Source organism: Ricinus communis, chromosome 8 (genome assembly GCF_019578655.1).
Source record: "Ricinus communis isolate WT05 ecotype wild-type chromosome 8, ASM1957865v1, whole genome shotgun sequence".
Classification (NCBI taxonomy): domain Eukaryota; kingdom Viridiplantae; phylum Streptophyta; class Magnoliopsida; order Malpighiales; family Euphorbiaceae; genus Ricinus; species Ricinus communis.
In genome coordinates, this window is record NC_063263.1 from 28,535,986 (window position 1) to 28,548,451 (window position 12,466).

Sequence of the window (12,466 nt, forward strand, 5' to 3'; positions counted from 1 at the left end):
CGAATTCCTAAACCTAATAACCTAAAGTTGGAATCTCTTCCTAACGATTGATTCTTAAATTAGCATTAAGCTTTAATCCGCCTCTATTAAGCTTTGTTAATTCTTAATCCGACTAGTTAATTATCCTTATCTCTAAGCGATTATTAACCAGTTCTTGTTATTCAAAGTTCCAATTGCCAGACGGATTTCTCAATCTCATAAAGCAATCTAAACATCACAATTCACAACGTCTCATGAATAATGCATAATCTTATTAATACTGAAAACAAGAAGAATACAAAACCAACTCAAACAATCCAACAATATAATATCAAGCCAACATAGTAAAGAAATTCCAATGGATTAAATCAGTCTAGCTAAACATATTCATGTTTAAAACAATCTAGGAAATCAATTACAATGAAAGAATAATGAAAATAAAACATGTACACCCTTTTCTCTCGAATTGGATGAGCGGTACTCCAAATCCGGATCTACACTTTGATTAATCTCCTAAACTGCCTCTTGAATTGCTCCACTACTGTTTTGCACTCGGAATCTTACGATTCCGGATTCTTACTCACCGCAACTCTCTCTCGACTCGATTGTGCGAAACCGAACCGACCACTAGGGGCTCAATGTCACTCTTTCTCCCCTCTCTCTCACTTAAGAAAAACTCATTTTTCTTATATATTTAACTCAAGACGGCCACTGCCGAAGTCCGGCCGTCGTGGATCTCACCAAGTAGGGTTTCACCACGGCCGTGTTCCTCCCCGTGTTGGCCACCACGGGCCGTGTTTCTACCCGTGTTGGCCACCACGGGCCGTGCTGAAGGCCGTGGTGGCTACGGAAACCGTGCCCAAAGTGCCAATTTCAAGAATCAAAGCCAATGGTTTAGCACGACCAGAGTCCAGGCCGTGCTCAATGTATGCATTGCGGGCTCTTGTCCGATCTTGATGAATTATCGTCCGTTTCCGCACGTATTGATCTATAATTGCTTAAACAACGATTATGGTCCTATAAATGTTCCTGAAATGCAAAAGAACATAAAACACGGGTGATCTGGGAATAAAAGCACAATAATTGCTAAGAACATACGCAATAATATGCAAGCAAATATGTGTAAAACTATGCTCATCAATGGTTAAAAGATTAGACTTTAAAGTGATAAGCAACATGGCAGAATACGAAGCATGTTTATTTAAATCAGAAGCATTCATGGTAGCATGAGTGAAGCAACTAATGGACTTCATGCTAGTAATTTAATAAGCCATCGAAGAATGGGATGTCAAAGAAGAAAGGTTAAATCCATATTGGTTTGTAACTTCTCCAAGTGTTTATTTATATACTTACAACGAGTTGAGAACCATATGGCATATACATTGGCCACCCTTTTATCTATGTAGGATAACCCTTTGCAGCTTCACATGAAGCCATTATTGATTGTAAAGTCAAGTGCTCCTTATTATCAGGAAGTCTGGATAATTCAAGTTCAGATAGGACTAGAAAAGAAACTTTGGTTTTACGATTTGGAAAGAGATTTATAGAGCATGAGGAATATTTGGAGGAAGCGACTGTTAAAGAAAGATATACACTACAGATCTAAGTGAGAAACTACATCAGCCATGAAGGTGTATTGTATAGAAGGATGATTTCGGGTGTCCAGCTTTGATGAGTTACTAAGTAGAAGCGCAAGTTATAATGGAAGAGATGCACAAAGGTGCATGCGGACCTCACATAAATGATATAGTGTTAACCAAAAAATTATGTGTCAAGGTTATTATTGGTTAACAATAAAAAAAGAAATTATATAACTTTAGTAAGAAATGCCGCGAGTGTCAGCTCTATAGTGACTTGAGTCACGCACCCCCAACCGAACTTCACAACCTGACATCTCTGTAGCCTTTTGCAGCTTGGGGAATTGATATCATCAGCTTATAATAAGCACCAATGTGCTTATCTCAGAATCTCTATTCCTTAACCTTGTGAGGCAGATTGCATATTTCATAAGTAAGTATTAACACATTATGATAGTCTCAAGCGTTTGATCAATATCCAACAATCAATATTTAATTCTTGATCAAATATTGACTATGAACAATGGGAACGTATATGTATTAAGAACCTCATATTTATAAACTCACTTTATAATTTCTCTTACATTTATATTTACATTCTAGGGTGTTCATCTCCAACGGTTCGGATCATTCTTATACCACGATTGCTCATACTATTAAAGAGTTGAATAATATCTTTGGTGTAATTGTATGCCATCAATATGATGTATAAATTAACATAGATCATCTAAAAACTCATTGTCTTTAGGGCATACTCTAACAGTATAATGATGCAAGAATAGACTATTAAATGATAAAATTGAAAATAAGTATATACTATACTCAACTTCTCTTATCCCTAGTGGAGTTGCCATTGTGGGTGGTGGTTTCATGTGCGCACCTAAGTGTCTCTAGCGACTACAACATTGCAAGGCTTTTTAACCTAATTGAAAACATGCTAACTAGTCATAAACACTAGTACATAGAAAGGGAGTCGCCACCCGAGTAATTCTCCGAGGCCCTTTTACTAATTGAGTGGTATACTAGATTCCATAAGGAAGCTTTGCCACGTCCAGAGATGGATCCGGAAGCCAACTTCCTTATTTTTGTATCCCTATTCTCAAGTTTATTATTTAATGGTCTATTCCCTATAAATAAAATATGCATATTTTCTACACATCAGCACTATAGCATGTGAGGTCCATCTAAGTCTAGCCAATTTTAGTTAAGCGTAATTCTCATTTATGTTGTTAGCCTAAGTTAACTATTCAATTATGTACGAAGCCCACTAGTCTACCCTAATTACAAGTTATGCTTTATTACCAAGTTTTTATTCTAGGTGAACTACTATTTGTATGCTAAGGCCTAATTTAGTTATCTTATTCTAAGTGAGTTTATCAATTAATTAAACATGGCAAAGCCTGCTGAGTTAATTGGATTTTAACTTTAGCCCAATTTACCAATGTATTAACTTAATGGACTACAAATTACATGTCAAAGGCCATTTGGAGAAGGAGTAGCCACATGATAAGATTGGGACATGTTTTGGGAGTAAGGATGATGAATTTATATTTCTTGTGGAGAGCCTAAGTTTTTCCCTCCCTAAAATCATAGATTCTAGGTTTGGAAAATTAGGTACAAATAGAAAAGGTTTATGAAAGCATCCTTATCTACTTAGGCTATGATGCCTAACCTCCACTAGAGTAGACAAGCCTTTGTCTAACCTAATAATATTGTTTTAGTCTTTTTATTCTATATACATTTATTCATCAACCCTCTTTTATCTTATTAGCATGTGAGATGAGCAAATAAAAGATTAACCTAGATGGGGGCACTTGAGTACCTTAGCTATTTTCTAGAGAGGGAAGCACGTTGGTGTCTTTACTAGTCCTAGCCAAGAGGCACTTTGGTACCTTAGGTTTTATCTTCTCATGCCAAAGTGCTCACAACACTTTGCAATTTTATTAATCGTATTCTAAGTGTCGGGTTCATTTTCACCTTAGCATTTGGGATGAGCACATAATGAAGCGCGGGAGCTTACTTTGGTAAGCTTTTAACTCATTTTTTTATATATAGGGATGTGGGGTGATAAAAATAATTACTAATACCAGTTGTTACCTTTTTATTTCATTGGGGTGAGTTCCTAAGCATAAAGTAAACATGCATAGAATGAGGTGAGGAAAATAGAAACCACAACAAGATTAAGGAAGATTAGAGATAAATCAGGGGGCGTAAACAAACAATGGCCTTAAAGACCTTAATACAAATTAATATACGCTAAAAATAATTCTTCCTAGGGGAGCATGCTCAATCTTTTAGGGGGATGTCTCTAAAAATACTTATCCTACATTTCCAAGATTAGCATTTAAGACAATCCAAAGAAGAATATGATGAACATATAACAAATGATACACAAAAATAATGCGATTAAATAAACAATATATAATAAAAAATAAATAGAATATAAAATTTAAATGAGATAGAGATTAAATAAAATAGGGCATTTGAAATAAAATTAAAGAAATATTTTCTAGTCTCATCACAGGGGTGACCTCGTGTGGGTAGAAGGTGACCTCACGGGGGTACAATCCTCTTAGGGCACATATAAGGAAAACGATATTGTTTGAAGATGTATAACTTTATGTTGGAGAAATGGGACTGTACCCACTCGGGTACAAGTTCCACTTGCACGAGGACAGTTCCCCAATTGCAGATAGAAAAAGAACAATGTTGTTTTCACCTGAACACACTATCTGGGTTCGTGTAGCTTCTGGACATGCATGAACAGAAGGTGACCTCGTACAAAGATTAAGTGTCCAAAACTTAGAACGACCAAACAATGCCTTTTCAAGTCAAAACGACATCATTTAAGGCTAGGGCTCCGTAGCCTTACGCGCGGAAAGGTAACCTCACACGGGTTTAGTGGCTCAAGTCCTAGTGACCTAGAAACGACACTGTTTATCCCAAGACAAAACATGAAAGTGCTAAAAATGACATGGTCAGGGGATCAGAGGCTGACCTCACATGAATATAGGTTAAAATCACGTAAGGTCAACGAGCCAGAAGCAGTATAATACAATTTCATAAAAAAAGCAAAAATTTGAAATTAAACATAATAAGCAAATAAATAGGCATGAATAAAATAAAAGAAAATGCAGCAGGCGTGGAAAATATAAGGAAGATGAAATGAAGAGTACTTTTAGGTCCTCAAGTGGCTACCTTTTTTTTTTCTTTTTGAATGAAATTCAAATGGGTTTCTTTTAAAGAAGGAGAAAAGAAAGAAAGAAAAACTTTAAAATTTAGAAAGATTGCTAAAAAAGAAATGGAAAAAGGGTTCTTTGTTTATTCTTTTCTCTCCTTTTTCGAAGTATTTTCAATAAATGACAAAATTAAATTTGTCTCTCTCCACAATTAATGAAATCACCAATCCCTGACTTGGTGGAGTGGATGAAGTATTTATAGAAAGTCATCAAAAGGTGATTTCTGCACAAACTAAATATGTGAAGGGTCAAAACACGCCTTATCTTGACCTCATGCGAGGCAAGGTTGAACGCCCGTGAACTCGATTTAGGCCCGCGTGAGTCTAGAAGTAGTGACCCATATCGCCAAGACTGGTTTCTAGCCGCGCAGAGTCTTGGTGGACTCACATGTGGTCAATATACACCCGTGCAAGGTCAAGTTAGATCTGCTCAAGCTTAACCTTTAGACAGTAGTCTTTTGACTCTTTTTTTTTTTTTTTTACTTTTTGAACGATCCTTCTAAATTTTAAGGATTAGAATATAATTTTTCTTTCGTTTTTTAACCAATTAAACTTTTCCATCATCGAGTTTTATATAACTCTAAATTCTGAATTTCTATGATAACACATGCATCTGAATTTTTTATAAAAAAAGTTAAAATATATTGCCATATGCATACATGAATATGAAAAAAAAACATTAAGTTTAAAACTTGATTTGCATTTGGAATTTAATATGTTAATGGAATAAAAACCATACTTTTCAATCAATTTATATTATTCATTAACCATCAATTTTTAGCCATAAATTATTAATAGAAAATAAATTAAGCAAGACTTGAAAAATAATTAAATTTAGTTACCTAAAAATTTAATAAAATATGTATTTCATATATTTTTTACTTTATTTTTTAACTCATTATGACACTAGTTTTATATTTTGAAATTAAATATGAAAATAAATTATCTAAAATTTTTGCTTCTTCCTGTTTAAGATCATACATTAATGACAAATGATTTCACTATATTTATTGATGTTGATGTTTATATTTTTTTTTCTAAGAATTTTTGGACATGCTAAGCTTTTGAGTAATAATATATGGTATTTAAATAATTATTTATCTTGTAAATTGAATAATAATTAATAATAAAAAAAACTTAACGATGTGATGATAAGAGATATTTAGTGCTAAAATTGCATTAGAAAATAATTTTAGAAAAATATTTAATCAAATTATTAAATTTAATATAAATACTTTAGTTGATGTGAAAGATTATCCAAAGAAATGTTGGATACCATTTTATGAATCTTATTTTAATTAAAATAATTATGAATTTTTATTATTGTTAATTTTCTAGTAAAATTAGTAAAGGAAAAGAATTGATTCGATGGGATTTTGACTGGGGTGAATTGAGAAAGAAAGGTTGGTTGATGCTTTTTTTTTTCTTAGTAAGTTTTGAATAAAATGAAAAAACTAGTGAAGGTTTCTTTTTTAACCAAGTACAGGTTAAACATTTATAGTTTTACAGTAATTAAATGAATATAGGTAAAATTTTTAAATTTAATTTGAATTAAAAAAATATTAATAGATTTGCTCGTATTTTTATTTTTATTTAATAATTAATATATTTAGTCTATTATTGTCAATAATATTATTATAAAATATGTGTGCCAATCAATAGTTTTTTAAGTGTTTTTTATTAATTAAAATTTTTTTGTCATCTATTCTTTTATATCTAATAGAGTTAATTTTTTTATATTAAAATAAATAATAATAAATTTTATAAATAATGTAATTGAATTTAGTTATTTTTTATAATTAAATTTATTAAATATTTTTTAATTTGAAAAAGTTAGAAAGACAAGTGACTAACAAACACTATTTTCTTTTTATTTATTATTATTTATTTTTCAAAATTTACAAGCAACCAATACTAGCCAATCATTGGTCAGGTCAAACTACATTAAAACCGCGTCTGTCCTATTCTATTCAACTGACACGTCGGACTCCTGCAAGTTCACTAAAGACAAAAAAGAGTATAATCCGACCAACCTCCATCACGTGTAAGCAAGCACGTGCGACTATCACGTGCAAATTCTTCTAAAACATAGCATAACATAATAATAATAATAATAAATAATATTAAAAATAAAAATAAAAATAAAAATAAGACCCTGTTTGTTAGTTAGTTAGAGAGAGAGAAAAAGAAAGAAAAAGAGAGAGAAAAAGAAATGGGTAAGATAATGGAGAAGAGGAAGAAGAAGAAGAAAGGTAGACCTTCTCTTTTAGATCTTCAAAAACGCACTCTCAAAGAACAACAGCAGCGGCAGCAGCAGCAGCAAAGTCAAAATCCAAACATTTCTAAATCAAAAAATTCAACCCTTAATTCTTCGCATAATTACAAGTCTGCCACTCAATCTCTCCGTCGTTCCACTCGCCGTAATCCAACTTCTTCGAAAGAGGAAGAAGAAGGGCGAGACGAAGACGACGAAGAAGAAGAAGAAGAAGAAGAAGACGATGCCGTTGAATTATTGATTAATGGGAAGAAGCGGCGAGAGAAGAAGCTTAAGCTGGTGCTTAAATTGCCTTCCACTTCTTCTTCTCCTCCTCCTCCTCAAAATTCGCAAGCTGATTCCGACTCTAATGGGTCCCAGGAGGACAAGAAAACGATGTCGCTCAACAGAAAGAGGAAAATTAATGCGATCGGTGATGGATCTATCAGAGAAAAGGTACACTCTTTTTAGGGTTTTTATTTTCAAATTTGGGTTCTTTGGATTTTTAGAAAAGCGCGAATATTTTAATTTTTTTGTAAAATTTAAGGTGAGGTTTTTAAGTGTTTTTTTATTTTTCTGATTAAGGAAGTCTTTGAATTGCGGGCCAATTGTAAGAATTTCAGTATAAGTGGGTTTGACGTGGTCATCAATTCCTTTCTTTCTTTCCCTGCTTTTTTTTTTTTTCCTGGCAAAACAATTTGTCGTTTTTTTTCTCTTTTTCTTTTTGAATTAAATAGCAGTGGAATTTAATCTGTCTCTTATGAGTTGAAATAATTATACTTATTAATTCCTCGACTGTCAGATATTTGTAATAAAAAGTGTAAATTTGTCTTTTCTTTGCTTCTTATTATTCCTCCAGATTCTTTTCTTTCTTTGGTTTTCTTATTGTTATTATGTGTTATTTAGAGACTTGAACTGAATTCTAGTATATCTGCTAGTGCTTAATGGTAAAAGAAATTATTTGTTTTTATTGGTTCTTATGAATAATTTTTCAGGGAGATAATAGGACTGTTTCAGGTGCAAACCCCACAAATACAGTACAAGGTTCGTTATTAGTTGATAATCTCGCATGCCCGTTTGCTGATAAGGTCCAAATTTGTCCACTTTTTTGTTTTTTTATGTTGGTTTTTTTTTTTTTTCACCAATTTGCAGATTTGGGACCCTCAACGCCTTTACCTGATGAAAAGCTATTACTGTTCATCCTCGAAAGGCTTCAAAAGTGTGCCTTTTACCCTGGTTCTTTTCTGTTTGTGATTCCTTTAATGTTGCTTTTTCTTTTTGGTGAAGTGATATTTCTTTTGGGACAAACTTATTTGCAGGAAGGATACGTATGGTGTATTCTCTGAACCAGTAGACCCTGACGAGGTTTGTTTCAGATCTTATTTTAATTTTGGCTTCTTAAAGTTCACTTTTTCTCATTGATGATATCTTACTTATCCAGCTTCCAGATTACCATGAAGTTATTGAACATCCCATGGATTTTGGGACTGTTAGGAAGAAGCTCGCTGGTGGGGTTTATGCAAACTTGGAACAATTTGAGGTTCGTATTAGAGCTTGTTATTGTTGTTGTTATTATCATTATTATTATTATTATTATTATTACTATTGTTATTATTATTATTATATCTTAGCTGAGCATTCCCTACTTTTTTTCATTAGTTAGTTGTTTTAGATGCTGCTATAATCATGTCCTTGTATTAAAAATGTTGATGTGTGATCTTTCGTAAGAGTTGAATGGATACTAGATCACAATTATCCTGAAGCCAAGTGTCCCGCTCACTTCCAGTTATCGAGTAGTATCATGCACCCTATTCTTGATCATAGTTTATCTCTGTGATCCATGTTGCTGTGTCGAGTCTTCTCCCTCTCTATTTATTTGGATGTGATTCTAATATGATTTGGTTTTGAGAATATACCAAATGGGCCTTTACTAATTGTTTCCTTATAATAATGGAAATATTACTTTTGCGTGGTTAAATAACAAGAGGTCTGGTTGCTGCCATCTACTGTAGATTTTACACAGTATCATATTCAGAAATTCCATCTTACCACTGTGTAACTTGACGCGACATTGATTGCGTGCTATGCCCTAACAATTTTGATCATATTTGCTGATTTTCCATTTGCATACTCTGTTTATACCATGAATTTCCACTCCTTTACATGATATTCAGTGAAAGTTCATGTGGAAAGAGATGATTTGGATAATTATCCTTGTTGGCTGACTTTGATCTGATTGCACTGATCCTGTCTAGAATCTTTTCTTGTTCCATTGTAAACATTTAATCACTTTATTTCTGTCCTTACAGTAATTAAAAATACATCCAACGCTTATAATTAGCCAATTCTTTGAAATAGTTATTCAATAACTAATTGTGTTTACAGGCCATTAGTTTGGTGGCCAAGGAATTGAGTTTTAGTAATTGCCACAGAAAATTAATGTCCTGACGGAATCGTTATTCTGCTTGGTATTGAAGTAATATTTCTTGACATATTCTTCCTTCCCATCTTATTTGAAAAGTAATTAAAAATGCACTTAGAAGATACATTAAGCAAATTTCCCAAATTCCCAATCTAATGGTGCACTGAAGTGATTTACTTTTTTGATTGATCTGTGAGACACAAATTGAAGTTTTGCCCTTTCGTATTGCAGAAAGATGTATTCTTGATATGTTCAAATGCAATGCAGTACAATGCCCCAGATACCATATATTTTAGACAGGTAATTTCATCTTTCAGACCCTGAATTTCACATTGCTCAATCTTATAGAAATGTTTTCTGAATTTTCTTCTGCTATTGTCACTTGTCAGGCAAGATCTATACAAGAGCTGGCGAAAAAGAATTTTGAAAATTTAAGGCAAGATAGTGATGATAATGAACCAGAACCAGAACCTACGGTAGTGAGGAGAGGTAGACCACCAACCAAGAATTTAAAAAAACCAGTGGGCAGGCCTTCATTGGACCGCGCTGGTTCAGAATATTCCTTGGATGCAGCAACTCTTGCTACTGGGGGAGAGAGCACCATCTGGTCCAATAATGATCATAGAAAGGGACCTCTTGTTTCAGACAAGTCTGGCTTCACAGATTCATTAGGACGATCTCACGGTCCTCGCAGTGATGCTAACTGGTTGACTGACAACAAATTTGAGAGGAATGAAGAAGCTACAGGTTTGAAACTTTAACATTAATTTTTTTTTTTCCCAATTCCTCATCCATTGTCCATATGATCTGAGTAAAGGACCTTATGTTTCAGACAAGAGATGGCTTGAGTCCTTTTCGCTTCTATTACAGGTTCTGTGCTAAAGGGTAATTCGATTAAATATGGGAAAAGACAATTTGGACTTGATGAGAACAGGCGTAACACATACAAGCAGTTATCAGCTGGACGGGAGCCATCTGTATTGATTACTTTTGATTCAGAGAGAAAGCAGCTAATGGCTGTATGTATTATTCATATCTTCAATTTATTTTTTGTTTTGAGAGAAAGATGAAGCTTCTCATTACCATGCATGTGTCCCATACTAGGTGGTGGATCAATAGTAGTCAAATGAAATACAAAAGCAAAATATAACTTAGTTGAATAACAGGGTTCTTATTACCTTTGGTGTTTGAGTCATACAGATTAAAAATTTGCTTGTTGAATTTCATATTGAACTGTCTAGGACTCCCTAGCATGTGCTGCGCTATACATCTGGGGCCAATTTATATGGCTGCATCCTAACTGGTCCTTGTATTGGTTGTTTGATTGATTGATGCTGCTGTCATATGAATCAGGTAGGGCTTCTGTCAGAGCATGGTTATGCAAGGAGCTTAGCTCGATTTGCTGCAAATGTTGGCGCAGTTGCTTGGAAAATTGCTTCAACAAGGATAGAGAGGTCTTTACCGCCTGGAATTAAATTTGGCCCTGGATGGGTCAGCGAAAATGACATCTCACCACAGAGGGCATTTGTTCTTTCTTCACCCCCTCCAGGTCTTCCATTACTATTGCAGCCTCTCTCTCTTCCTGTAAATACTGCTGCCACAACTTCCATTGCTGAATCAAGAGAAAACCTGTCACAAAAACCTGAAAATAACATGATAGAGGACGAGAAGCAGTTGGCTTCTGAGGGACACATAAGCAATGCCCTTTCTCCATCTGCCTCTTCATCTACATCCCCTGTGGCAGCTGGTAAACCTGAATCTTGCGCAGAAAGAGGAGAAGCAGTTGAGAGATTGAATTCACATGATGGTGCGACATTGCTGAACTGCAGTGCTAGTATGATCAGGCCAAACCCTCCTTTACAGATTAATTCAGTGCATCGCGGCATGAACAGGTTTAATGGTACTTATGGGTTTGACCTTCCAGCCGAGATGGGAAAACTAGTTGGCACTTCAATGCCCGCTGGATTTAACTTTCAGTCACCTCAGATGATTGACAAAATCTTGAAATCTAATACTAACTTTGTCCACCCTGCAACAGCAAACAGCCTGAACTCAGAAGGTCCAAAGCTTTCAGAGCATTCCAGTGCAATAAATCCAACTGGTGCACTGCCTAACCCTGGAAATGATATGGAGGTTCCAAGATATGAGCTTGAACCTCGACCATCTTGGCAAGGATCGTTACATCTGCCAAAATCAGATGCAGGGTTATCACCACAACAGAAATCAGATTCAGTTCCACCTGACCTGAATGTCAGATTTCAGTCTCCAGGTTCTCCTAGTTCTAACCGTGTTGATTCAGCGCAACCGGATTTAGCATTGCAGCTCTGAGTACAACTGAATTATTATTATTATGGAAAATGTGCATTTTAGCCCTTAAGGTTTAGGCCGATGAGCGAATTGGCCCTCTAATCTATTTTTTGAAACAAATAACTGAAAAAAATTATATTTTTGTGTCATCTTGACACTCAATTAGACAGAAAAATAAACTGCTTTAACTGTAGATGATGTGGCAATTATCTTAACCTTTTATTAGGAGTAGAATCCACCGTAAGTGCCGCATCAATTAAATATTTCTTCCTCTTCTTCCTCCTCTCTCTCCAATGCCAACAACATTGGAAGAAACTTGTATATTTTCTGTGTTTGAGTGGATTGGTTGAACTATTTTTAACCTTTCTAGTCTTTTTTCTTGTCATCACTTTTAGTTATTGTATTGAATATCTTTTATTTTTAATATTTATCTAACATTAGGTAGTCTTTTAAAGGCTGTTCTCTTTAACACTTCGGAATAAAAATAATTATATGATCTTAGATCTCTAACTTACATTTTTTATCAGTTTTGATACTCTCTTCTATTTTCTTTTATTCTCATAACAACAAAATCAAGAACAAATTATCCCTTATATCTGTATGACTACACAGTCTTTAAATTCTTATTTTATTTTGTATTCAATCTTCATTAAAGAAGAGAAAAAGCAAAGCAAAGCAAATTGATGGGT

At 34.2% G+C, this 12,466-nt stretch overlaps 1 protein-coding gene across 1 annotated transcript; it reads left to right on the plus strand.

Annotated features, from left to right (window-relative positions):
- The first annotated feature begins 6,792 nt into the window (after positions 1–6,792).
- On the plus strand, positions 6,793–12,138 carry LOC8276669 (bromodomain-containing protein 9). Its single transcript, XM_002520883.4, has 9 exons — positions 6,793–7,504; positions 8,044–8,092; positions 8,201–8,267; positions 8,368–8,413; positions 8,490–8,588; positions 9,702–9,770; positions 9,860–10,217; positions 10,341–10,489; positions 10,824–12,138. The coding sequence occupies exons 1-9, from the start codon at positions 7,007–7,009 to the stop codon at positions 11,796–11,798; spliced, it is 2,310 nt and encodes a 769-aa protein (XP_002520929.2). The 5' UTR covers positions 6,793–7,006; the 3' UTR covers positions 11,799–12,138.
- The last annotated feature ends 328 nt before the right edge of the window (positions 12,139–12,466 follow it).

Excerpts from the sequence above, each read along its gene's own strand:
- LOC8276669 (XM_002520883.4), top strand. The coding sequence starts at position 7,007 with ATGGGTAAGATAATGGAGAAGAGGAAGAAGAAGAAGAAAGGTAGACCT. Across the intron at positions 7,505-8,043 it reads ATGGATCTATCAGAGAAAAG|GGAGATAATAGGACTGTTTC; the intron begins GTACACTCTTTT and ends ATAATTTTTCAG. Across the intron at positions 8,268-8,367 it reads ATCCTCGAAAGGCTTCAAAA|GAAGGATACGTATGGTGTAT; the intron begins GTGTGCCTTTTA and ends ACTTATTTGCAG.